The following is a 27668-nucleotide window of genomic DNA, read 5'->3' as shown; positions in this document are numbered from 1 at the left end:
GGAAATTCAAGCTTCGCCTTTCGCATTTTACACTCAGTGGCACCGTGACGAATGCGAGGGGGAGATTACTCGCGACTGCCGGCAGATTTGAAATAATACGGCCACCGTAGGAGTTAAAACGCCCTCGGAAGGGGAGGGGCTAAAGTAATATTCAGTTGGTAGTCATAAACAATTTCACTGCTAGATGGGAGAAAATCCTACAGTGTAGCTTTAAGACTTGTGATTATGCATTTAAACCAGAGTGTATTTTAACATTTTTATCATGGTGTCAGACGTCCTCCGTCTACTGTAATTAAACACTCTTTCCAGACTTAAAAACCAGCATGAAGTAAAGCTGTTTCCATGGCAACAATTTACAGCACTGATGCATCGCAGTACGTTATTTAATGAAGCACACGCTGCATTAACACTGGACAGTAAACGCAGTTTGAGTCGTGTTCAGTAGATGGAAAACCTTAATAAGTGCAATAACAGCTGTCAAACCAACATGAATTGTCTGTATGATACATCATTTTATCCACGTCTGAACCGAGGCACATGTTTGTCTGCTGAATCATGTTACTTGAGCGTTTACTCTTGAAAAGGTACAGTATGTTTTAATAAATCTGAACTGAATCTAGGAAATGTTTCTGATGGCAATAACATGAACATCCATAAATCTCAGGAATGATCTTGTGGAATGTTGTTTATTTTGACATCATTGAGGAAATTGTCTGGAATGTCCACAAAACAAAGCAATTATTGAATTGCTTATTATTAAGTAATTAACTCTTCCCCTGCCGTTGATGACATTTTCCGGCAATCCATGTTTTAACTGTTATACAGTAGGGGGCGCTATTACACGTCTTCTGAAAGAGTGCAGAATCTCCAGATCAAAACACAAGAGAAGAAGAAGCAGAAACAAGCGATAGAGGCGTTGCTTACGCGCGATCATCAAACATTACGCTAGTGATGGGAGAAACAAAGCTTTTCGAAACTTTGAATCAGTCGCTTTGCAAAATAATTCACTGTTTTGAAGTGTTTGAAATGCCACAAGATGGTCAAACGGTGTAAATGCAACGAAAACTCATCCAAAACACCTTTTATGAAGCAATTGCAAATGTTTTATTGAAAATGGCATCTATTAAATGCAATTAACAAATCATCTAATATCATTCAATATTAAGTGTCTGTATAATAATGTGTTATTTTATTGAATTTAGGGTTTGTCTGAGAGTTTGGTTCATCAGGCCAATTAGAGACTATTAACTCAAACTCTTCCTTTTTAATCTACAAATGTGTCTTTAAAAATGTCAACGAATTTGTTAAACTTTTTAAAAACTATATAGACGCTGGTTCAGGGGTTAAGTATAACAGTTAAAGGATAACTCTCGCCAAAATGCAGCCTAGGGTCTTTTTGTTAATCTACCCGAGGCAAACTTTCGTTTAATAGCATATTTAGAATGGAAACGCCACTTTTAAGTTTGACCGTATTTTCGTTTTCGGTCATATTGCCTTGTGAATGGGAGTGAATGGGGCACGACTATGATAGCATCAAAATCACTATTTTTAAAACACTAAGAAGACTCGACACAACATGAAACTGTGCTCTCAGTATCACCAGCGGCTCTACACATGAACTCCAGCATTGAGAACATTGTTTGTGTAGAGTTTACTAAAGAGAAAGATTTTGATCAACTCACTGTCTCTGTGTCCGCCGCCATTTTGACAGTCAAAAATAGTCGATCTCCGAATGCGAATGAACTGACTCTGAATTTTAGTATTGCTTCTTATATGAGGATCCTTTTTCAAATACAAGGTCAATATTGATTAGGGGTGGGGGAAAAAATCGATTCTTAGATGAATCGCGATTCGGGACGTGGACGATTCTGAATCGATTCACAAATGTCAAAAATCGATTTTCTAAAAAAAAAAAAATTCTAATAACGTAACATTGACGGAACGCAAAAGGCGGAACTCTGAAGCGGACGCGGAAAATCTTTTTGAATCGAAAATCGATTTTGAATCGAATCGTGGCCTCAAGAATCGGAATCGAATCGAATCGTGAGATGGTAAAAGATTCCCACCCCTAATATTGATTTTCATTAACGAGAAAACAACAAATTATCCGAGAATTTATATGGAACTAAGCTTTAGGAGCTTTCCATCTTTACTCTCCTCTCGGTAACGTTGCATTCAGAGATCGACTATTTTTGACTGACAAAATGGCGGCGGACACAGCTACAGTGAGTTGTTCAAAATCTTTCTTTTTAGTAAACTCTGTGTACACAAACAATGTTCTCAATGCTGGAGTTCATGTGTAGAGCCGCTGGTGATACTGAGAGCACAGTTTCATGTTGTGTCGAGCCTTCTTAGTGTTTTAAAAATAGTGATTTTGATGCTATCATAGTCGTGCCCCATTCACTCCCATTCACAAGGCAATTTTGACCTAAAACGAAAATACGGTCAAACTTAAAAGTGGCGTTTCCATTCTAATTATGCTTTTAAAACTAATATTTGCCTCGAGTAGATTAACAAAAAGACCCTAGGTTACATTTTGGCGAGAGGTATCCTTTAATGTAACAAAGCCTTGTTTTCTGAAATCACATTTTGATATCACTGGTTCGAAAACAAATGATTCGCGAAGGTTTCGGAGCTTTTCGAAAGCGCACATTACTACATTGACCAGCAAATAAACTGGAAACTTTATTTAAAAACACTGGCAGGGAAAGAGTTAAAGTAAAGTTCACTCTTCTATCATACAAATCAACACAACACTGGTCACACAGATGAAACTCCAAATGTGAAATATGGTCATGAAACACTGGAGACAATTATTACAAGCTGATTCAAATTCATAGTATAGAAAAACTACTTCCAGTGAAATACCCAATGGCCTTATGGGAAACATGACGGTCTTATGAGTAGAAACTTGTTTCAGTGAATCTTAGGAAAACGAATCCAGGTCACATTTCACCTCAAAAGATTTTATTTATTTATTTATTTTTGTTTATTACATTGTAATTTTATATTGTATTTTGACATTTATGCGAAAATTATTTTTTCCTCACTGTATAACAATTGTATTTTTTTGTGTGTGCAATTCTCATTAAATATCCATAAAAGGCAGTAGAACAAATATTACCATAATTTATAAATACGGTAACACTTGACAGTAAGGTTTCATTTGTTAACATACACTAGTAAACATGAACTAACAATGAAAAGGCATTTATTAATCTTAGTTGATGTTAATTTCAACATTTAATAATACTTTATTAAAATCTGTTATGATTTAATGAACCTGAGCTGACAAAGATGAATAAATACTGTAACATATGCATTGCTCGTTGTTTGTTAACATTAGTTAATGCATTAAATAACATTAATGCCACCTTACTGTAGTGTTACCATAAATACATTACAATTGAAATGTTTTTTCCCCCTTAAATTCTCATTGCATTAAATTGATGTTTTTATTTTTCTCAATGACGATCCCTATTAGATGCTCATTAGATATTGCTATTGCTGCGATGCAAATATTTCTTGCATTAAAGTGATGAATTTGGCACGAAATGTGTCTCGCAAATTCTAATACAAATAATCTTTCCGGTCCTAAAACCGGCTTATTTTATTTCTTTTGAGGTCAAACATGAGCTGGACTCATACTTTGAGATTCACTCATTTGAATATCACTGCAAACATTCACAACATCCGGCATAAGGCACATTTAAGGAAAGACATTCCCGTTCCAGTTTAATAGTGTTGCCGCGTTTATTAAGCGCACAAACATTTTTGTAACATGGACGTTTGCAATAAAAAGCTGAGTGTCTTTACAAAGATCCAGCAGCGCATGGATTCATCACAACAGATCTGTGTGATTGTCACAGTGTAGGAAGTGTAAGGCACTGTTACTTGATAAACGGCTCATTCCCACCAGGTCTTCCTGTTACCCAGCATGCCCAGGAGCAGTGGATCGGCTCACTGGCAGGGATACCTGGTCCAGATGGGCAACACACCGGTCTCGTTGGCGATCCTCCAGTATCGCTCCCGCAGGAGAAACGCTCCGGCTTTGGGCTGCCGCTGCCGAGTGAAGATCCCTTTCTTATTCCCGACCACTCGAGTGATGGCTGGAGACAGAGAGAGATGAAACCATCATAGTCAGGTCCGAATCTTCAAGATTGTGTAACCCTGTAGGCATTTTTGAGGAAAAGTTGTTATACCACATTTTTAGAAAGTTCAATGTCTCCTGAATAAGGATCCATCGTATAACATTGAAATAAGGGTCCCATTTTCTTGTAATTGTCATTGAAACAATAGGTGCATTATTCAAAGCCAAAACACTACAGGTGGATAGGGTAAAAATTTTAAGTTATAGATATCACCATAAAACCTTTCCAGTTTTTCACTTACATAGAGACAGACATTTTTTGTATTACAAGTTTTCTGAAATGTCATGTTTACATATGCAAATGAGGCATACCAGTATATATATATATATATATATATATATAATTCGAGGGGCAGGCATACCAGTGCGCGGTTCCCCCTTTCGGGCTAGCCCTGTCTCTTCGCGTCTTCACAAAGGTTGTCGAGGCAGCCCTTGTTCCTCTCGACGACTGGCTGATCCTAGCTCACTCTCGAGACAAGGTTTGCGAACACAGGGACCTAGTGCTGCGGCACCTAGCTTGTCTGGGCCTTCGAGTCAACTGGGAGAAGAGCAAACTCTGCTCCGTGCAGAGGATCTCTTTTCTCGGTATGGAAATCGACTCGGTCGCCATGTGCGTGCGCGCGCAGTCACTGCTAATTTGCCTTCGTCAGTTCGAGGGCAAGAGTGCGTTTCCACTGAAACTATTTCAGAGGCTCCTGGGGCATATGGCATCCGCAGCCGCAGTAACGTCGCTCGTCTTGCTTCATATGAGACCGCTTCAGCTTTGGCTTCGCGATCAAGTCCCGAGGTGGGCATGGCAACAAGGCACGCTCCGAGTCCCAGTGACTGCCTTCAGACCTTCACCCCGTGGACGAACCTCAGTTTTCTATGGGCTGGAGTGCCCATAGAACGAGTTTCCTGGCATGTTGTTGTATCAACAGATGCCTCCATAATGGGCTAGGGCGCCATGTGCAATGGACATGCTGCCGCAGGCTCCTGGACAAGACCCCAGCGCCTTTGGCATGTCAATTGCCTCGAGTTGCTGGCTGTACGTCTCACCCTGCACTGCTTCTGTGCGTTGCTCAGGGGTCAGCACGTATTAGTCCGATCAGACAATACCGCCACAGTAGCGTACATCAACCGACAAGGTGGTCTGCGCTCCCGCCGTATGTCGCAACTCGCCTGCCACCTCCTCATATTGAGTCAGAAGCATCTGAGGTCGCTTCGAGCCATTTATATCCCGGGAGACCTGAACCGTGCAGCTGATATGTCTCGGTTTCGGCCTCTCGCTGGAGAATGGGGACTCCATCCCCAGTCGGTTCATCTGATTTGGGATCAGTTCGGGGACGCACAGGTAGATCTGTTTGCCTCCCACGACTCTTGCCACTGCGACCTGTTTTATTCCCTGACCGAGGGCACGCTCGGCACGGATGCACTGGCGCACAGCTGGCCGCGGGGCCTCTGCAAGTATGCGTTTTCCCCCAGTGAGCCTTCTTACGTAGACTTTGCGCAAGATCAGGGAGGACGAGGAGCAGGTAATTTTGGTTGCCCCGTATTGGCTCAACCGCACCTGGTTCCAAGAACTAGTACTCTTCGCGACAGCACCTCCCTGGCCAATTCCTCTGAGAAAGAACCTGCTTTCTCAGGGACGGGGCACCCTATGGCACCCTCGTCCCGATCTTTGAAACCTCCATGTGTGGTTCCTGGATGGGACGAGGCAGGTTTGAGTACCCTACCACCAGCGGTGGTGGCTACCATCACTTCCGCTAGACTAGAGCATCGTCCACGAGACATGCCTATGCGTTGAAGTGGAACCTCTTTGTCAACTGGTGTTCTTCTAAACTTAAAGAACCCACGAAAGGCCCGATCAGTGTCGTGCTTTCCTTCTTGCAAGAAGGGTTGGAGCGAAGGTTGTCTCCCTCCACCCTGAAAGTGTATGGTGCCGCCATTGCCACACATCATGATGCAGTTGATGGTAAGTGCATTGGAAAGCACGACCTGATCATCAGTTTCCTGAGAGGAGCGAGGAGACTGAATCCTCCTCGCCCTCCTCTCGTTCCCTCTTTGGACCTCTCTGTGGTTTTAACTGCCCTGCAGAGTGCTCCCTTTGAGCCTCTGCAATCAGTGGAGCTTAAGTTCCTGTCAATGAAAACAGTGCTCCTGGTTGCATTGGCCTCCATCAAGAGGGTAGGGGACCTGCAGGCATTTTCGGGTGACGAAGCGTGCCTGGAATTTGGACCGGCTAACTCTTACGTGATCCTGAGACCCCGGCCTGGATATGTGCCCAAGGTTCCCACCACACCCTTTCGAGACCAGGTGGTGAACCTGCAAGCGCTGCCCTTGGAGGACGCAGACCCAGCCTTGGCACAGCTCTGTCCAGTACGCACCCTCCATACTTACATAGACAGGATGCATTGTTTCAGGACTTCAGACCAGCTCTTTGTCTGTCATGGTGGGAAGCTGAAGGGAAAGGCTCTCTCCAAGCAAAGGTTGTCTCACTGGATAGTGGACACCATTGCTTTGGCTTACCAGCAGCAAGGTCGACCATGCCCCCTTGATGTGACGGCCTGCTCCACCCGGAGTGTGGCATCCTCTTGGGCTCTAGCGCATGGCGCCTCGCCAACAGACATATGTAGATCTGCAGGCTGGGCGACACCTAACACGGCCTCTGGGCAACCCCCACGTGTGTAGTCCACTGTAAGCCTCTCTGAGCATGTGTCTTTCCCTCGGCAAGCTACCTTGCCACCCCTGGGTTTGAAATATTCCACCTGCAGCTGGACACCCCAGTGATTCTCAATATGCAGCCCCCTGGGGTCATGTGTATTCCAAGTCCCCCCCTTCGGGCTGGGCATAATTGCATATTTCCACTGATATATGCTTCCCAGTGTACCTTGGCATAATTCCAGCAGCCATTAAAAACTATCCCTTTCATGTTAATGTTGTTTTTTCATTGTTTACATGTTTAAATATTCTGAGAATGCATAGTTTTAGTTCTAATGTTTAATGTTTAAACTGCAACAAATGCATTAAAACTTTTTTTTTTTGGCAGCCATTTTGTTTTTATTGTTTATGCCAAAACAGTGATGTTTACAACTTGTTATACGGCAGAAATGGATTCAGCACCTAAAAATCATATAGAAACAACACTTGAAGTACTTTTCCTCAAAAATGCCTACTGCATCTTATCCAGGGCTATTTATCTATTTTGGGACCTGACTATCAGGACTTGTAGCGCTTTATGACCCTTTTAAATAAAATGAATAGCATATGTGACCCTGGACCACAAAAGCAGTCACATGGGTCAATTTTCTGAAACTGAGATGTATGCATCATCTGAAAGCTGAATAAATAAGCTTTCCATTGATGTGTGGTTTGTTAGGATAGGACAATATTTGACTGAGACACAACTATAGTAAATCTGGAATCTGAGGGTGCAAAAAAATCCAAACATTGAGAAAATCTCCTTTAAAGTTGTTCATTTATGTTGGCGATTGTGCTGCATTCACTCACACAAATACATGTTTGATATATTTACGGTAGGAAATGTACTAAATATCTTCATGGAACATGATCTTTACTTAATATCCTAATGATTTTTGGCATAAAAGAAAAATGGATAATTTTGACCCATACAATGTATTGTTGGCTATTGCCACAAATATACCCGTGCGACTCGAGACTGGTGACGTGATCCAGGGTCACATATACACACACATATATATATATATATATATATGACGATACCAGCATTTCCCTCTAGCATTTTGAGCGCTGTTGAGTGGATTCTTAAACGCCTCTGATTGGCCATTGTGTTCACACACTCTCAAAAGATATCATATAATTTTGAATCCTTACTTGTCTTTAAAAAAAGGGTTAAGGCTGAAATATTATTTTTACAGTCATTTTACGCTTTAGGATGTTTCCGTAGACATTGCTCTTCCCCACACATGTGACCCTGGATCACGCCACCAGTCTCGAGTCGCACGGGTGCAATAGCCAACAATACATTGTATGGGTCAAAATTATCCATTTGTCTTTTATGCCAAAAATCATTAGGATATTAGGTAAAGATCATGTTCCATGAAGATATTTAGTAAATTTCCTGCTGTAAATATATAAAACATGTATTTGTGTGAGTGAATGCAGCACAATCGCCAACATAAATGAGTTTATGACCAAATACTTCAAAGATTTTCTCAATGTTTGGATTTTTTTGCACCCTCAGATCCCAGATTTACAGATAGTTGTATCTCAACCAAATATTGTCCTATCCTAACAAACCACACATCAATGGAAAGCTTATTTATTCAGCTTTCAGATGATGCACACATCTCAGTTTCAGAAAATTGACCCATGTGACTGGTTTTGTGGTCCAGGGTCACATATACACATGATGAAGAGATGTAATTTAGGCTTTTATCCACATATAAACTGTTCTTGCGTATCAAGCAAGTACAGTTGATATTCTGTTTATGTTCGCTGATCAATGTTTATATGTGAATAAAAGCCTAAATTAAATCTTCATCATCTAAAGCGATAAAAACTCTCTTCAGAACATTTGGAGTCGGACTAAACCGCTCAATTAATATCGATCAGTTTTACGATCTCTTTATGAACCTTTTGAGGCGTTAAAGTGGCATAGACTGTCAGTGGAGGGACAGAAAGCTCTCAGATTCTACAGTAAGTGCATGTAGTTCATTATTATTACTCAGTTCTTAAATTTATAATTACACTGTAATCCTGACACCTTAAAATAAAGTGTAACCAGATCTTCATTTGTGTTCAGAAGATGAACGAAAGTTTGGAACGACATGAGGGTGAACAACACTTATAATAATCAATCACATTAAGCTATAAATCGTGTTTCTAATTTTTCTGTCCCCAAATTTAAGATCTCTAGAAATGATAATTAAAATTCTTCTTATATCACTTATGATATGTAAGACTTTAATCAAACTGAATGAAGCACCTGAAGGGACCCTGTGGATGCTTTCCTTCAATTTCAAAACTACGAGTTTGAGTGAAAATGTACAGATAAAGTCTGGCGGACCCGCTGATAACCAGCGATCCATTCTGACACGTTCTCATTCTCTTATCAAAAGCGTGCGTGAGTGAACAGCAAACGCCTGTCGATGTGTTCCAGAAAAACTTGTTCGGATCAAAGGGAAAAGGCTGTGGTTATTTCCTACTTTGCGCCGTCATGAAGTCGGCAAAGTTCCAGATCAGTTCTCCAATGACGAACTCCTTCCTCTTCTGGTCAAACACGTTGTGGTAGTTCTGCAGGACCGTCTTCTGATACTCCTCTGAGAACATCATAGGCGGATCCTACAGGACAACACACACACACACACACACACACACACACGAGAACCAGGTTTGAGTTTTCACACACCTGTCAATGATGGTTAAACTGAACAAAAATGTTTATATATATATATATATATATATATATATATACATACAATTTTCTTATAACATCATAAATGATTTGCATAAATGTATGATTCACTTATATATATATATATAATACATATAAATTCTCAAGACAAAAGATTTGCATAATTCCTTTATTGAATCAAAAAATACATAACCCCCCAAATTCAGTGTATAAAATATCCATAATCTTATGATATAAAATCTGATTTGCATAATTTTTGTTATGTAGATATTTGTATATATAGACCTATTTATCATAGAAGTATAGCATAGAAGTAAAAAGTAAAATGAAATAATCTAAATATCATATCTAAATATATATACAGTAAAAGTGAATAAAAAAATCTATATATATTTCAGTTAAAAAAGTATATAAAATATAAATTCTTACGACAAAAGTTCTGATTTCTTTAGTGAATCAAATGTCTATAAATTATTATTTTAAATATATATAATATTCTTACGACAAGATCAGGGGTCTCATTTATAAACGTGGCGTACAAACAAAACGTGGCTGAAAATGTTCCGACGCATAAGTTGTGATTTATAAAAACAAACTTGACGGGAAAATGTGCGCACCTGCACGCAAACTCTGACCCATGCGTACGAACGTTTTGGAGATGGAGCAGTTTGGCGACACCGATGGTGAACTGGAGTTAAGTGTCTTTTTGGTCACTTTTAGACAGAAAATCTAAAGAAATACAAGATAATACAAATATAATTTCACTCACCAAGCCTGTCACTTGAAGCAAATATCCATCCCTTCTTAAATGTCCGCGCCAGCGAGCCCGTTGGGCCGTTTAGTGAAATAAACTGACGCAAATAACAGTTTAAATAAATAAAATATTGATTTAAACTATGTTTTACTTCTGATATAAACATTTAGATTAAATATGCCATTCAAATTAATGGAGTTAAGCACTTAAACATGAAATCATTACTGAGAAGTTACAACATTTTTTATATTCAAATTCAATCAATAGAAATATTTTTTGTGGATGCAATGTTTTTGAACACTTTTCCTGTGGCGTGCTTTAATGTTTTAACCACAGAGATAATTGCTTATCATGATAATACAAGATTGTCTGAGAAAATAGTTTTGTGCAAATAATGCCCAAGGCCTATCTGTTTCCATTAAAAATATAAATCAATTAAAAATACAATTCGGCCAGTGGAAAAGATGAAATGTATTTTACACTATTTGATTTATGTATTCAAAAACAAGACAAGGATAGGCAAGTACATGATTTTTATTAATGTAATGTGTCTTGTGCCGTTAAACGTTATCACGTGGATGAATAATCATATGCAAATGATATGCAGATGAGGATCTGCATAGTAAAACTAGGTGTTGTAAGCTCCATATATGGTTATTCTGGGGTGGTGACGCATGTGCGCACAATCTAACGCTGACTGGGATTTATAAAGTGAATTCTGCGCAGGTACGAACGGTTTTATATTTTTTTGCGTACGTCATTTTTGGCTTTCAGGCGCACGTACACTTTTAGTAAGGTTCCTACGCATATAAATGAGACCCCTGATTTGCATAATTCCCTTTAGTAAATGCAAATAAATGATGCCATCAGCGGGAGCAATTCATTCTTACCGTGTGAAGCCAGACAGGCTAGACAAGGTTCAGATGAAGCATTTAATGAACCGTGTGTTCAGTCAGACATGCTCAGATTACTGTGTTGTGTATTATTTGTGGACTCACGCTGTGTAGACCAGCAACAGCATCCGCTCCGTACTCGCTCTGGATTATGGGCTTCTTGTATTTCCCATACCAGTTATCAAACTGAGTGCTGAGCTGAAGACCGATGACCTCTGTGTGACCCGGGTCATGATACCACGAGAAATAGCTGTTCACACAAATAACGTCCACATACGGGGCCTGAGGATGAGAACACGTCAACACAAACAGCATTTATAACACAAATATATATATATAAATACATGCATACATATATATATATATATATATATATATATATATATATATATATATATATATATATATATATATATATATATATATATTAGGGGTGTAACAATATATCGTGTCACAATATACCGCAATACAAAAATGCAACAATATTTATCGTGGAAAGTGACAATATGTATTGTGTATAGTTCACCCAAATAAGTTTTCAGAGTTTTAGTGTCAGTTCTACATTAAACTACTATATATAATGCTGAATATAATGTATAATAATGCAATGAGGGTATTATTTGAGTAAAAAGTGGCCTACATTATTTTAAATATATCTAGTCAGTGACAGAGATCAAGCACATTCGTCTAAAGTAATTCTGTTTTCAGCTTCAGAATCATGAATATTGTTATTCTGGTGTCTCTATTGTCCTGTGCATTGGGTTTCAGCACCAAGTCCAAGACTATTAATTTACACACACAATGATTTGTCAAATTTAGCACAACAGTAAATGTTTTGTAAACCTTTTATCATATGTCTTGGAGTATCGCAATAATATCATATTGTGAGTTCAGTATTGTGATCGTTACAGCCCTAATATATAATATAATATAATATATATATATATATATATATATATATATATATATATATATATATATATAAAATCAGGTCTGTATGTTTGCAGTGTTCAGGGGGAAGTAAAGTAATCTAAAGTAAACTTTAACGGTGCAGATCTACTGTAGTTCAACTCAACATAGCATGAAATATAAGATAAGACTTGTTTAAACAGCTGAAATAAGAAGGTCAGAAGGTACTAGGTTGTGAAATGATTACTTTGCAACATATTAGTTACTTAAAAATAAACGTATAAATGTGTAGTTTATGTCTCACCCCTAGATCTCTGGCGTAGTTACTGTTTGTGATGAATGTGACCGGCCGGGTGGAATCCAGAGATTTCGTATGAGACACGAGTTCCCTACGGAAAAACACAACGGACAAAAGAAAAAACAGGATAAGACGTGTTTTCTGACACTACGAATTCAGTCCAAGTTTAGTATGAATTAAAAAATGACCTATTCTCCGTTTAAAAACAGGATTTAAACAGTTATTTGTCATTTTTTCATGATTACTGCATAAGGATGTCTTATTTATTTATTTATTTAAAATAATTTATGATTAATAATTCACCATAAGAAATTTTGGGCAGATTAAATATAATTTTTTATTGATTTCTATGACTTACTTAAATATTTAATTGTTACTATCATTTATTTTCACTTAATTTATATCCTAAACTTTTTGGTAACATTTAATTAGATATCTATATGAGTTAACATGAACTAACAACAGAAAATACTTTTTTCAACATTTACTTACTGTATATATTAATAAAATCAAGTCATATCTGTTAATATATTAAATAGACATGAACTAACAATGACCAGTTGTATTTTTATTAACTGATGTTAACAAAACATTAAAGATTAATAAATACTGTAAGAAATGTATTGCTCATTGTTAGTTAATACATTAACTGATGGGACCTGATTGTAAAGTATTACCAAAGTATTTATTTATTTTATTTGATTATTATTTATTTATTTTAATGAATTAATTCATATTATTTTTCACTCATTTATTATATATATATATACATATTTTTTGTATATATTTAATATAAAATATAATATAGAATATTTATATATCATATATATATATATTTATTTTATATATATATATATATATATAATTTCCAGGTGTGAAAATCACAATTTTACCATTTCTAGATTATCCATGGCCACGGGAAAGGGAACAAGAAACTAGTCAAACGTCAGTGATGCAGACAGAAGGGACATTAACATCATGGCATTAAGTTTAATATTGTACTAGCAAGCATTAATAATTCAAACGGACGTTATTTGCATCTCTAGCATGCATGAAGAGCTAAAGCTGTTGAGACTCAGTGAATCGTACATTAGACCATGAGAACGTGGCGTCTTTATGATGCTCAGGTATGTTAATGAGTGTCAGAGCAGGTATTTCTCCCTGAAGACATTCCTCACACTCGCTGAACAAGACTCGACATATGATCACACACAAACACCCTCATTATGATGCATTATCACTGTCAAAACAACAGCTTGACATGAACACAATGTTCATCCACCAAAACACACATATACACACCATTCACAGTAAAGGGCATGTTTGCTCTCTTAACCCCTTAAGTGTCACTTGCCCATTTAGAACAATAATATCTTAGTAAAAACCTAAAGTAATATTGACAACCTATATATCATTTGAAAGCTTACAATCTCTAGTTTTCATATTTTCATGTTTTCATATTTTTTATATAAATTACAGAGGAACCATAATCTATCAATTTGCAACAAGAAAATTTCATATTCATTAGGCGTGTTTAGGCCTTTATTTTGAAATAGAAATAAACATGAAAAATCATGAAAGATTGGTAGAAACCTCCGTTTGTTTTCATGCCAAGAGTTCAAAAGATAACACCAATTAAATTTTATGAGAAAGAAAGGTCTGAAAATGTTTTGAATATATAGAAAAATATTGTGGATTCTCGATTTGTGATGCGGCAGCAAGCTATAACGCACATATGTGCTCTTTTTTTGTGTTTATTAGAGGTTGAAATCAAATCAAATACTCCCAAACCACCCATACTATTTCTGAATAAATTGTATGAAATTATGGAAATACATGGTTCAGATCACTCAAAACATATTTGAAAATGGAGACGCCCTTATATGGTCAGTAAGGAAGCTGGCTGTCCATCTAGTGAAAAAGTCTGGTACTGCGCCCAAATAAAATCTTACTGAAAGCAAATTTTTTGACATATCAACCTAAAATTTTTAACACAACTTGTTTAGATTTTTGGCTTTAATTTTCTTGCAGTTTTAGAGTAAAATATATTTTGTAATATATCTATTTTATATAAAATATAAATAATTATATTTTAACATTGTACATTTTCATAAACTCAAAACTTATGTAACTTTTTTTCTGTTTCACTTTCAGAATTTATTTCACTTCTACAATAATCTGGCAAATGTCTCCTTAAAAACAAGACCAACCATATGTCTATATTCCAAAGCATTCTTGAATTACAAAAGGGGCGGTGCGACAGGGGGGTTAAAGGGGTCATAACATGAGAAATAAAAATTTTCCTTTGATCATATAAGAGGTCTTTGTTCTATTAAAACATCCTGCAAGTTTCATATCTTAAAATGTCCTCCTCATTATAAACAGTATTTATGTAATCAAGCTCCAAAAACGGCTCGTTTGGATATTGTAGGATCTGTGATGTCACATGGGCAAATATATTTGCATATGACCACCTCCAAAGCTAAACATCAACGAATCGTTATACATCATCACACCATAGGCTCCGCCCACTAGCGTTCAGTCACTTAACGGCTGTCTTGAGTCTGTCGCCAACAGGACAAACATTCGCTTAGATGCGTCAAGTTTAAACAGATCGTCTGAATCTCTGTACAGACTTCAGGAGGATCCCAGTGGATGGTTTATTATAATGGCGTCCCGGATCACGTCGGAGGATTATATGTTTGTTCGGAGCATTTGACTGAAGATGGTTTTGTAAACGAGGCACAGTGTAATGGAGAGTTCGCAAAAGCAGTCCGCTGTATTGGATCTGACAGCAGCTGCATCACAAAAAGTAAGTAAATTATTTCATAATGCTTTATATGGGTTTATATGGATAATGTTTTACTCCTGAAATAGCGAGTGTTCATTGATAACGTTTCCTATGCAATGACGTTAGCCAATCATAACAGCGGTTTTTACTAAGAAGGCCTTGAAAACTGATCATTTCAGACAGAGGCTCAGAATGAGGGTTGAAAATAATATTTTTTTCTGCATATATATATATTATTTTTGTGCAAAAAACTTTTTTAACATTACAAGTGAACCCCAAGGAACATTTTAAATAATAATAAAATCCATGTCATGACTCTTTTAAAACAAGATTTAAGACTTTACATAATTTGAATCACGCTATAACAACAGAAGGTCAGTGTTTCATCTGAAACCGTTAAATAAATCATTCATATTTAGTTTGTCTCACTTGAAATAGAGTCCCGCGGGCGGCATTTCAGACGCAGGCTCATTGGCCACAGACCACATGACCACAGAGGGATGGTTTTTATCACGTCTGACCAACTCTTCCATGACGATCAGGTGATGAGCCAGAGAAACGTTCCCGAAACTGTGTCTGAGGGTGACACACACACACACACACACACGATCAAGATATAATAATAAAACCAGCTCATACCAAAGCACTTCAAATAGATTGAGATGAATTAGTGTTGTTAACTAAAACTAAAATTATTAGAAATTCGATAACTCGATAATGAAATAACTCATAATCCAATAACATTTGAATAAAAACATTTGAATGTTAGATTGAAATATGAAATATGAAAAAAAAAAATACAAATGCTGTCTTGGCAATGAACTGAAATAAGTTTAAGCACTAAAATTTAAAAACAGCTAAAATGGCACAAAAGAATAATAATAACAATAATAATAATAATAATAATAAATAAAAAATCACATAACTAAAATTAAAATGAAAACTGGAAATACATAAAATAAAGGCTAATTCAAAATATGAATACAGACTACAATAGTATATAGTTAGTTTACTAAAACTAAATGTATTAAAAACTATTTTCAGTATTTGAAATTAAATAAAAATATTAGATGAAAAACTGAAATAAACATAAATTAAGAGCTAATTCAAAATATGAATAAATACTATCATATTTCATAAATAATAATAAGATAACATTGACTGGCCAAATGATTCAGAAACATAAGTTAACTACATTAGCTACCATGAACTAACAATAAAAAAAAAACATTTAATAATTGTAGTTAATGTTAGTTTCATCATTTACTAATACATTATTAAAATAAAAAGCTGTATCTGTTAATATTATTTAATGGACTTGAGCTGACATGAACAAACAAACAGTGAACTGTTGAATTGTTATTAAACATAGATTAATAAACATTAACGTTAAGTGTTTCCAACTGAATCCTGTCAGACATGGATTCATTTCCTACAAGCTTGTGACTTTAAAATCATTCCAGACAGACGAAAAAAGGGGTAAAACCCTGTGTTTGTGTGCCACGCTTGTGTGAAAGTGCTGTGTGTTTGTTGGGACGGCGTCTCACATCTCTTTAATGCCCACTCCAGGACACTCGTCTATAACCACGATGCCGTGACGGTCGGCCATCTGCAGGATCTCTTCGGCGTAGGGATAGTGACTGGTGCGGAACGAGTTGGACCCCATCCACTTCATCAGGTTAAAATCCTTCACGATCAGAGGCCAGTCGAAGCCTTTGCCCCGGATCTGAGACACAAACAGCATTCATCATAAAACATAAACATAAAAAAAATAAGGTTCAATTAGTTAAACATTGGTCAATGGATTAACAAGCATTACACAGCAGTGAGCCAGTGGTATTTTATATCATTGAGACAATATTAGAGTTTTTATTAATATTTTTTTTAGTTTATATTATTTTAGTTGACGTTTATTTTATTTCAAGTAACAAATGTTTTTTAATTGTTTTTGTTAACTATAACAACCCTGCAATCAACAATACATTTGTTATAGTATTTATTAACGTTTGCTAAAAAATTTGTCAATAAAAATCTTGAAACTTTTCATTGTTCGTTCATGTTAACTAATGGAATCTTATTGTAAAGTGTCACAGAGTTTCAATGAATTGATACAAAATTCTGAATCGATAAATAATTTGCTTGTAGCATTACTCTGAAATGAAAGTTTCTGCATTTTATTGTGTTAGTTTATATATAAGTAAATATTGCTGTTGATTCTTACAGTATATGTCATGGAAAACATGGAGATGTTAAAATTTTGATTTCCAAAATTCTTTTTTTCTTCTTTTTTTATAAACATAAATATATTCATTGGATAAATTAAACAAAAATAAATAAAAAATAATACTTTTTATTAAAAAAATGTGAAAATTTGAAAAACGTTATCTTAGTCAAACAAAATTGTGCCACCACTGAAATATGAAATGTGATGTGAGGATGCAGTATTTTACAGTGTGTGTCCATCAAACATCAACGATAATAACAGAACTACACACTCAGTGAGAGGATGCGGCGTGTGGTTGAGTTAACAGCTGCTATCAGCTGGTTTTACCAGACGCTTGGTAAGTCTCACGCAACATGTCTTGATGCAGTATGTGTGAAAATGTGCAAACATTAATGAGATTTGAGAGCTTTGACTATATGATATGCTATCAAATGATTTCAGAAGAATCTGAATATAATCCATGAGCCTTAGAAACTAATTTATGAAACTTATTTGTGCTTTTTTTGTCATTTGTGGAGCTTGAAAGCATCCAAACCTCATTCAATTGGATACGAGCATGTGCTAAACGTTCCACTGAAGACAGAAAGTCAAAAATGACATTCATTTCAAGGAATCAGTTTCTTTAAAATGGCCAGTGTAGGTATCACAGTCATTCTCAGCATGAGACAACTAATGAATTTCACCATTGTTGCATGATATTACTATAGTTTAAACGATTACTGCCAGTGTCATATGCTCATACATGTCTTTTTTGTATCTGGTTTTCTAAAGGAAGTGTAAGAGCACGTCAGTACTGTGTGTTGCATGAAAGGTGTGTGTTTGCTGCCCTCTGCTGACACTCACATCTGCGTCCTCGTGCTTGTTGACCCCGTGGAAGTAGAACGGCTTGTTGTTGATGAGAAACTGTGTGCTGGTGACTTTAACCGTACGAATACCCACAGAAAGAGTGTAAACGTCCGTCTGTCCGTCCTCTGCTGTGGCATGAACCTACAAAAACAGCACAACATCATGAGTTATTCAATCAATTCACTGAAACACTTCGAACTGACTCACAAAATTAATCTCTAAACTCATTCACATTAGTTAACATGAACTAACAATGAAAAACACTCATAAAGCATTTATTAATCTTATTTAATGTTAATTTCAACATTTACTAGTACATTATTAAAACCAAAAGTTGTATCTGTTAATAATATTTAATAGACCTGTGCTAACATGTACCAATTAAACGTTTTATTAGCTAATGCAGCAAATGCATTCCTCATTGTTATTGTTAGTTCATGCATAAACTAAATGCGATCTTATCGTCTAATGCTATTTTTTTCTACTGAAGTTTCAATCAAAAATGTTATTTAAAATCTAGCGACACAATATGGCCAAATAAACAGAGCATTGTAATCAGTGCAATATTTGCTCATTAATTTTACATTTTACCAGAAAAAGTTTTTTCTTTTACATTTATGCATTTGGCAGACGCTTTTATCCAAAGTTGCTTATGTTGTATTTGATCAGTTTATGCATTCCCTGGTAATCATTACAAATATATTGTCAATATTAGACATGCACCCAACCCTAAGAAACCAATCACATCTGACTTCATGTTAAAGTCACCATGAGATCAAAATGGACAATTCTTGTTTTGTTTTTTAATTGCAGTATTTATTATAAAGTATTTTATCTGTGCACATATTTTTTTATTCATGTGCCTTGTAATCCTGAATCAAAATAACTCTCCCTCTTGCATCTCATCTCTTCTCTGATGACGAGGGCGGAGCAACCTGTCACTCACATGAGATCAGCCAATAGCAAACCACAACCATCCAATCAATTCCCCACAGACAAAATCAATATAAACACACACATGCATGTTTATATTCAAGAAATATTTGCATGTATATATTAATTATAATAATATATAATTAATGTATTTATTATATTTATTTATTATAATATTATTATATAAATATTTTATATATAAATAACACATTTTTCTTAAATATATACATTCATGTGCGTGTATTTATATTTACAAAATAATTATACACAGTACACACATATATTATGTAAACAAAAACTTTTATTTTGGAAGCGATTAATCATGATTAATCGCGATTAATCGTTTCACAGCCCTTGTTCCAGAAGCCGTTTCACTCAGATATACGTCACCATAGGGATGAAAAAATTAGTATACACCATCAGAGAGCAACTTCACTGACCTCCATGGAGTAAAGGTATCCTGGGTTTTCGTGCATCAGGTACGGCCACCAGAGGTTGACGTCAGTGACCTTGAGGATTTCTTGGGAGCCATTAGCCGAAGCCACACATCTGCCGTCCTTTGCAGAGAGCGTCACTTTCACAGCAGCTTTAGAGCCGCCCAACACGGACACATTATAACTCACCAGCCCTAAATCACAGGACACACATATGAACAGATCAATTAGGACTAAATCAACTAACATTTTCAACAAATGCATCAGGTCTATTCACGTGACATCACACTCTTATAGGAACACCCACATTGAGGGTTCAAAACAAGGCTTTCCTCCATTGACCACTAGGTTTGCATTAAAGGGATACTTCACCGGTTAGCATTAAGCTTTGTATCAGTAGAAACCCGGTAGTATTCTGGAATGACTGTGCTTCCCTCCCTCATGTCCCCCTGAGACGAGAGATTTCTGTATTGTGTGTCTGGAAAAAACCCTCAGATGACGTAAAAATCGTCATTTATCATCATCTGAGGCTTTTTAGTCCAGAGGCGAGAGACTCCAGCCAGTCGGAGGAGCTCATCCCGCATGTGTTCAACCCGCCCATAGGGGGAGCTCACCATAAAACGCCGTCTTTTCAGTTTCGAGTCGACTAGTAGCCTAGTTGTGTCATTTCTCCCGATACTGCCCTCTGTAACCGGTAGGCGTGGCTTGGGCGTGGCCTCGTAGGGCAGCGAAGCAAGTGCATTCTGGGAGTTGTCATCTTTCATCCACATGAGCCAAAAATACATTTTCTGGCTTTTCTCAGTCTAGAAGGCACCAACTTCTAAAATAATTTCACATTTCCACTACATAAATGACCCAATTTAAATACACATTCATCTTTCCAGTGGTGAAATATCCCTTTAAGTGCTAATGTAGAGAGACAGTGATATTAAAAGACTAAATTCAGTATACACCCTATTGAGGATGCATACTATATACAGGAAAGCAGATGAACCCAGAATATAAACACAACACACAGTTCTGTTGTTTTTCCATAGAAAACCATAATAAAGGAAAGCGTTTTATAATGTCCCGCTATTTTTAGTGACTGAAATACTGCAGCAGATGTTGTTTATGGATCACAAGTGCCTAAAACTTACATTTTGTTCACATATTTTTGAGAGGTGATCAAAATATTTGTGGCTTCAAACTATGAATAGGTTCTAATGGCCTTATGTCCATTCCCACACAAAATAATACAATTCGTCCCTCAGTTTGTTAAAACACGTGAAAAATCAAACTCACACAGAACGTCTATGAATGTTCAAATACACTATAAAAATACTACATTTTGACTTTTCATTTTTGAAAGTGCTTTTGAGAAATGTTTGAATTCACACTTATATAAACAGAAGAGGGGATCTGAGGAATCGACATTTATGTATCAAATATTTTGCAAATATTATAATGTTATTAATCAAGTAAACTTATGAAAGGTTATACCATTATATGTTCTAAGGTGAATGTGAAAGTATGAGGAGCCACATCTTTTTCTGTAAGCCAATTCTCCGCTTACCAATGTTATCAGAGAATGACGTCTCCACTGTGATGTCATCAATGTGCACCTTTGGTGTCGTGTACATCAGGACCGATCGGTGTATTCCAGCGTAGTTGAAGAAATCAAAGTTAGTGTTCTGGACAAAGTAGCCAGCGGGGTATCTGTAAAAGAAAATGGTAAAGAAATACAATTTTTATATTTATCACAATTTATCACAAAAATGATTGCACACACACACACACACACACACACACACACACACACACACACACTGTAGTCACATGGAATATTTTAACGATGTCTTTACTACCTTTCTGGGCCTTGAAAGTTGCAAAGATGTTGCTGCCTATAGGTGGCTCAGAAAGCTCTCGGATTTCATCAAAAATATCTTAATTTGTGTTCTGAAGATGAACAAACGTCTTACAGGGTTGAACAACATGAGGGAGAGTAATTACTGACAGAATTTTCATTTTTGGATGAACTAACCCTTTAAGCGTGAGAGCTTAATTAAACACGGGGAGAGTGTCAAGGCAAGCACAAGAAATGCCGGAACAATTGTGTGGCAAACATTGTAGTTGTGGTGCTCCTAGCTTTCTGAAGTTGGGAACACCAGCGCTACCAAGTAAAAAAGTTCATTTTGAGCCCTGAAAAGGCAGAGAGCCAACCGGCATTCACTCGACCGCTGTTACAGCTGTTTTCTGTTTTATTTTTTCTGCTGATCTCCAATGACCCACACTTTGAAAACCATTGTCCTAAGGGAACATTAAGCTCTTGGGAGACCGCCCTGGTGGCCAGTTTCTACAACTACCCGGTGCGAAAGCCCCTTTTGGGTTTGTGAAGCATTACTGGAACATGTTCAACACCAGTTCATATTCATTGCAATGCTATTCAGACGTTTTTAAAGGGATACTTCACCGATTAGCATTAAGCTTTGTATCAGTAGAAACCCGGTAGTATTCTGGAATGGCCGTGTTTCCCTCCCTCATGTCCCCCTGAGACGAGAGATTTCTGTATTGTGTGTCTGAAAAAAAACCCTCTGATGACACAAAAATCATCATTTAGCATCTGAGGCTTTTTAATTAAAAGGCGAGAGACTCCAGCCAGTAGGAGGAGCTCGTCCCGCATGTGTTCAACCCGCCCATAGGGGGATCTCACCATAAAACGCCGTCTTTTCAGTTTCGAGACGACTAGTAGCCTAGCTGTGTCATTTCTCCCGACACTGCCCTCTGTAACCGGTAGGCGTGGCTTGGGCGTGTTCTCGTAGGGCAGTGAAGCAAGTGCATTCTGGGAGTTGTCGTCTTTCATCCACATGAGCCAAAAATACATTTCCTGGCTTTCCTCAGTCTAGAAGGCACCAACTTCTAAAATAATTTCACATTTCTACTACATAAATGACCCAATTTAAATACACATTCATCTTTCCAGTGGTGAAATATCCCTTTAAGTGTGATTTCAGTGCCCAAATACTTCTTTATGGCCGCTGTATGGACGTGTCTAACCTGGTGCGATCGTTCATGTACTGGATGGTTCCTGGTGGAAGCGTCTCTAGGGTTAAAGTGTTGTTCACTGCAATGGTGATCCGACATGCACTTCCGGCGCTCTTACGCAGGACGCCACTGATGTCCGACTCAAAGGGAAGATGACCGCCCGCGTGTTCAGTCATCTTAACCCCGTTCACCCACTGCAACATGGGAACATCAAAGAATCTGTGTGTCAGTCCTGAGACTGTGACTAACCAAATGAGTCAAAGACAATGGGCCCTATTTTAACGATCTAAGGCATGCTTTAAAGCGCAGGGTGCAAGTGCACTTAGGGCGTGTCCGAATCCACTTTTGCTAGTTTAACGACAGGGAAAATGGTCGGCGCTCCCGGCGCATGGTCTAAAGCAGTGGTTCTCAATCCTGGTCCTGGGGACCCACAGCTCTGCACAGTTTATATGTCTCCTTTATCTGACACTCCCAGTTCAGTTCATAGAGCTCTTTCCTAACGAGATGATGATCTGAATCAGGTGTGTTAAATGAGGGAGACATACAAACTGTGCAGAGCTGTGGGTCCCCAGGACCAGGATTGAGAACCACTGGTCTAAAGGGTCGTCTCTATTCTCTTAATGAGTAATGGGTGTGTTTTGGGCGTAACGTGAAATAAACCAATCAGAGTCTCATCTCCCATTCCCTTTAAAAGCCAGTTGCGCTCGCGTCATGGTGGACTTTGCAAGCGGAAAGACTGAACGCTTGTGCGCGAGGTTAAAGCTGTGTGTGTGTGTGTGTGTGTGTGCGTGTGTGTGTGTGTGTGTGTGTGTGTGTGTGAGAGAGAGAGAGGTTAAAGCACAAGCAGACCATCTACGGGACAAGCCGGATTCCACCATATCTTTATGTACACAATAATCTTTTACATTATAATCCTTTTATTTTTAATATTTGGCATGTTTGTGTGCTGCTGTGTGTGTAATAAGCAGAGTGTGTATGTAATAAGTAGAGTGTGTGTGTAATAAGCAGAGTTTGTGTATAATAAGTAGAGTGTATACGCGTTGTGGACCCTAAAGGCGCATATTACTAATGCGCCCTTTAAAGGTCCCGTATTATGCCCCTTTTCACAAGATGTAAAATAAGTCTCTGATGTCCCCAGAGTGTGTATGTGAAGTTTCAGCTCAAAATACCCAACACATCATTTTTTACAGCATGTTTAAATTTTTTGGGGCTCAGAAAAACGCGCTGTTTTAGTGTGTTCCCTTTAAATGCAAATGAGCTGCTGCTGGACGACGCAGGGGGCGGAGCTTCATGAGCTCGCACTCAGTCTCTCAGGACAATTTCATCTCACAGAATGATGATAATATCAGAAACTCTCAGTAATGGTGTTCATTTTGAGTCGGACAATAATGCCTACAGAGTCAGAGTGCTGTATAGAGATGAAACAGGTATAGTTTAGTAGTTTAATTATGGCTATTATAACGTATTTGTCATCTGCTTGTAGGCTATGTATCCATTATTTATTAATAGCCTACAAGTCTGCTGTCTGAATGATGATCAAACATATACTGATGAGTTTAATAAAGTTTATTGTACATCACACAAAAGATGAAGCGTCAGTTTTACTTCAGAAAATCACCGTAAGAGCTGAGTAAACACAGTAGGCTAAGTTATAAGAAGTGCGCAAGTAGCCAGTAGAGTTGAGGGAGCATTCCTGTGGGCGGAGGTTAGTCAAAAAACTGTTCTAGTGACGTCATTAAAGAAGGAAGTAGAGGGATGTAGTCCAAACGAGCCGTTCATTGTAGTCGACTTCTGTTAAATACAATATCTCGCTTGGCATTGAACTTTGAGCTTTATAATTTTACAGATATTATTTATGCTCTAACAGCAACATTACACACTAACTAAAGTTTGAAACATGGGATCACGAAGAACGGGACCTTTAAATAATAATAAAAAAATACTGTGCCATTGACTTTAGACCAGGTTTCAGTTGGTCAATGGCTCAGTCTACTTCAGTTGCCTCAAAATAGCAACAATGCGCCAGAACACGCCTAGTTTTCAGACCAGCAGCCCATAGGCGCACAAATGCATTTGCTATTTAAACAACGTGGCGCAAGACGTGAAAATGATAATGGTGTTGGGCTGAAACTAGCAAAAAACACTTGCATCACGTGTGGCGTATGATAGGGCCCAATGTGACACTTGCACCAGATTACAGACACGTACGAACCTGTGACAAATGACATATCAATCTGGAAAGTGTATGCATGATAAAACACAGAGAAAAGAATCACTGATGGGAATCTCATGCACTTACAAGCACAGAATAATAGTGTGCACTTCCAACTCGGAGCATGATCCGTGTTCCCTGATCCTGGATCCAGCGCGCAGGCACCCACACTTCCTTCTCATACCAAACCCAGCCAATGAAATCCCTGATTTTGGAGTCTTGTGTGATGTCATTGTAGCTGGACGGCACCGGCATGTCAATTACTGGACCCGTCTGGAACAAAAAAACACCATCAAAGACATAAACACCTAAAATCAGACTCAAAATATGCAGTTTCATGCTTAATATGCAACATCTTATATTGGAACAAGTTGGCTGACTATGTTTACCACTTTGGCAATAGCCTCTAATAAAATCAACACTGTTTCCAGGAATATAACAACATTTTATTCTGATCAAAACGTGCCCTTCTTAATAAACTAACTCTCTCTCTCTCTATGTATATATATATATATATATATATATATATATATATATATACACACATTATATATATATATATTAAGAATTTAAAAAGCTAGTTTAAACAAACTAAATATAATAATAATAATTTTAGTAATATAATAAATGTAAAAAATATTCAATTAAACATATAATAAAACGTTTTAGTAACTGCATAATACAGTATATACTATAGTAGAAAGTAGAAAACAACCTTAATAATGTAACATAATAGAATCTAAATATTTCCCAAATAATATTTTACATATATATTTTATTTGGGGGGTCTTTATCCTTGAAAATATATAGGTCTGCCTTTTAAATTTTAGAAGCGGTCCCTGAAATATGATAATTTTATAAAAAATTAAAAAAAGTTATGAAATTAAAAGAATGAATAATGCACAATAATAAAAATTTGACTAAATGATTAAAAAATATATTGTTTAAGTAGATAAATAATATGATACATAGTATCAGTACTATAGTATAGTACTGAAACAACTTTTAGAGGTAGAAAATAATGTAACAAATAATATTTTACACACATTTATTTGGGGTCTTTATACTTTTAGGATGGGGGTCCCTCGCATGAGTATGATGGTATTTAGCATCTAAAAAACTGAAAAACATTGCATCTCTTTATCCAGTAAAATTTCATATACTGTAGGGTCCAAATGTCTGAGATTTTGTTTTATTTAAAACAATGTGATCATGTATGTAATATTTATAATGTAAAAGTTAAACAAAGAAAAGTTCTAATGAAATTAATAATGCACAATTTCTATGTGAAGCTCGAGATGCTCTTTAAAACATGTCAAACTCGACTTTTCACTCAGATTATTGTGCTGATAATGTAATAGTGTATCTGTGTTATTATCCAGCTGTGCTGCGTCAGAGCTCACGTGACCTCCGCTAGTGGACTCTTGAACCACTCCTTCTCAAAGCCTCGGTTCCGCTCCGGAGAAAGATCCGCTCTGAATCTCCACAGGCCGCTCACATCTTTCACTTCTCTGGAGGGAGAGTCTGTGGGGAACAGCATCCCGCCCTGCAGAGACTGACACACACTGCAGACAGCGGCCAGTAACACACACTTGGCCACAAGCCCCTCTCCTGTTGAGCCCATCACGCGCGCGCTGCTCAACTTCTGTTTACACTCACGGCGTCTCCCCACTTCCGCGCGTGACGTCATTCATGCGTGACATCCGCACGGTCAGACGTAATTTGATTAAAAAAATTAAAACGTAATGTTTGATATTGCTATACCATGCGTTTTTTTCTTCTTTTTTTTCTTCACGATTTGTCTTATATTTATATGATTTTACTCTATATGAAATAGGACAAAGTTGGGTTAAATACGGTTCCCGCGCTTCGATGGTTCAAATTGTAACGGTCCAGTGACAGTCAACAGTTAGACATCAATTACTTAACGCCAAAAAATACAATTTCGAGAAGCCTGTGTAAAAGAATAATAAGTTACTACTATAAAAATATATATATATATATCTTAAATAACTGGAATATAAAACCTCAAAAGTGCAGCTGTCATGTTGACCACGAGGGGGAGACAACATATCACTTACTTACGTTCACTCACAACATCACACTGTCAAAGCATTGATATATTTGCGTACCTGCTCGCAGAATAATGATTCCTAATGTATTCACATATAATTAAACACACATATAAACTAACCAGTGTGACTTAATATGATAAAGTCTCAAAGGTGAGCTGCTCATGGACCTTGTAGGCCAACGTTACCTGCATCATACTATATATTGTGGCAAACTCCAGTTAAAAAGATTAACTGGACTACTGATGAAAACAAGCCTTCGGGTTGATTTGGGTACATTTACATTCATGAATGTTGATTAATGTACACTGTCCCTTTTCTAAATACATAACTAAACTTAAAATAAAATAATTCGATTCGGAATATTGTTTACATTATTAAAAGATGATTATTTTGGTGTTTTGCGTTATATGCTCTGTAGGAACCATGTGATGGATGTCACCTCAGGTCTACAGGTGAAGATCTCTGTAAAATCAAATGCCAGTCAGAGTTTGAGGTAAGTTTATCTTAAATTTGTGTTTTTAACTTTTAAGTTGAACGGCATAATAGTCTGATCGGGTGAACGCAACATGGCGGCGCCCATGAGTGGGCGATTGCATTATGTAATGCATAATTGGCAGGCCTAATTGTTTTGGGTAAAGCTATGGCTACTAGGAACAGTGTGCAAATTAATAATGCACAGTAGGCTACATTTTATTTTATTTACATGCATACTCTGCAAAGTCTTTTTCTGAAGAGGCAAAGGAGGCAG

At 37.2% G+C, this 27668-nt stretch overlaps 2 protein-coding genes across 3 annotated transcripts in view; one reads left to right on the top strand and one right to left on the bottom strand.

Moving 5' to 3' along the window:
* Window positions 1-658: 658 nt before the first annotated feature.
* On the bottom strand, window positions 659-26533 carry gusb (glucuronidase, beta). Of its 2 annotated transcripts, XR_014030229.1 has the most exons (13): window positions 26254-26533; window positions 24933-25118; window positions 22646-22827; window positions 21165-21307; window positions 19616-19803; window positions 18240-18383; window positions 16720-16898; window positions 15602-15748; window positions 12388-12472; window positions 11280-11456; window positions 9319-9454; window positions 2730-4109; window positions 659-770 (listed from the first exon to the last, which is right to left on the bottom strand). XR_014030229.1 is itself a non-coding variant. In XM_081365852.1 (12 exons), exons 1-12 carry the CDS (start codon window positions 26467-26469, stop codon window positions 3961-3963), a joined length of 1932 nt encoding a protein of 643 aa, XP_081221978.1. In that variant the 5' UTR covers window positions 26470-26533; the 3' UTR covers window positions 2674-3960. The 2 variants fall into 2 exon arrangements, 1 of the variants encoding a protein (XP_081221978.1); XM_081365852.1 differs by lacking the exon at window positions 659-770 and having other exon boundaries at window positions 2674-4109.
* A 520-nt stretch (window positions 26534-27053) lies between these two features.
* The window catches only part of LOC308691324 (uncharacterized protein), a gene marked incomplete at both ends in the record, with an annotated part of 10656 nt that continues 10041 nt past the window's right edge, over window positions 27054-27668 (top strand). Inside the window, 2 exons of the mRNA XM_081366399.1 lie at window positions 27054-27070; window positions 27339-27413. Coding sequence (XP_081222525.1) covers window positions 27054-27070; window positions 27339-27413 — 92 coding nt within the window. The remainder of the gene's footprint in view (window positions 27071-27338; window positions 27414-27668) is intronic.

The sequence above is a fragment of the Scardinius erythrophthalmus genome, assembly GCF_964197995.2.
Source record: "Scardinius erythrophthalmus genome assembly, chromosome: 5".
NCBI lineage: Eukaryota > Metazoa > Chordata > Actinopteri > Cypriniformes > Leuciscidae > Scardinius > Scardinius erythrophthalmus.
The sequence above is the reverse complement of the archived record's forward strand: the minus strand, read 5'-3'. Positions and strand labels throughout refer to the sequence as shown.

Bases quoted from the DNA above. Each gene is read 5' to 3' on its own strand.
- gusb (XM_081365852.1), bottom strand. From the start codon at position 26,469: ATGGGCTCAACAGGAGAGGGGCTTGTGGCCAAGTGTGTGTTACTGGCC. The intron at 22,828-24,932 runs GTAAGTGCATGA...CCCATGTTGCAG, and splicing joins CACACTATTATTCTGTGCTT to TGGGTGAACGGGGTTAAGAT. The intron at 16,899-18,239 runs GTGAGTGTCAGC...TTTGTGTCTCAG, and splicing joins ACAAGCACGAGGACGCAGAT to ATCCGGGGCAAAGGCTTCGA.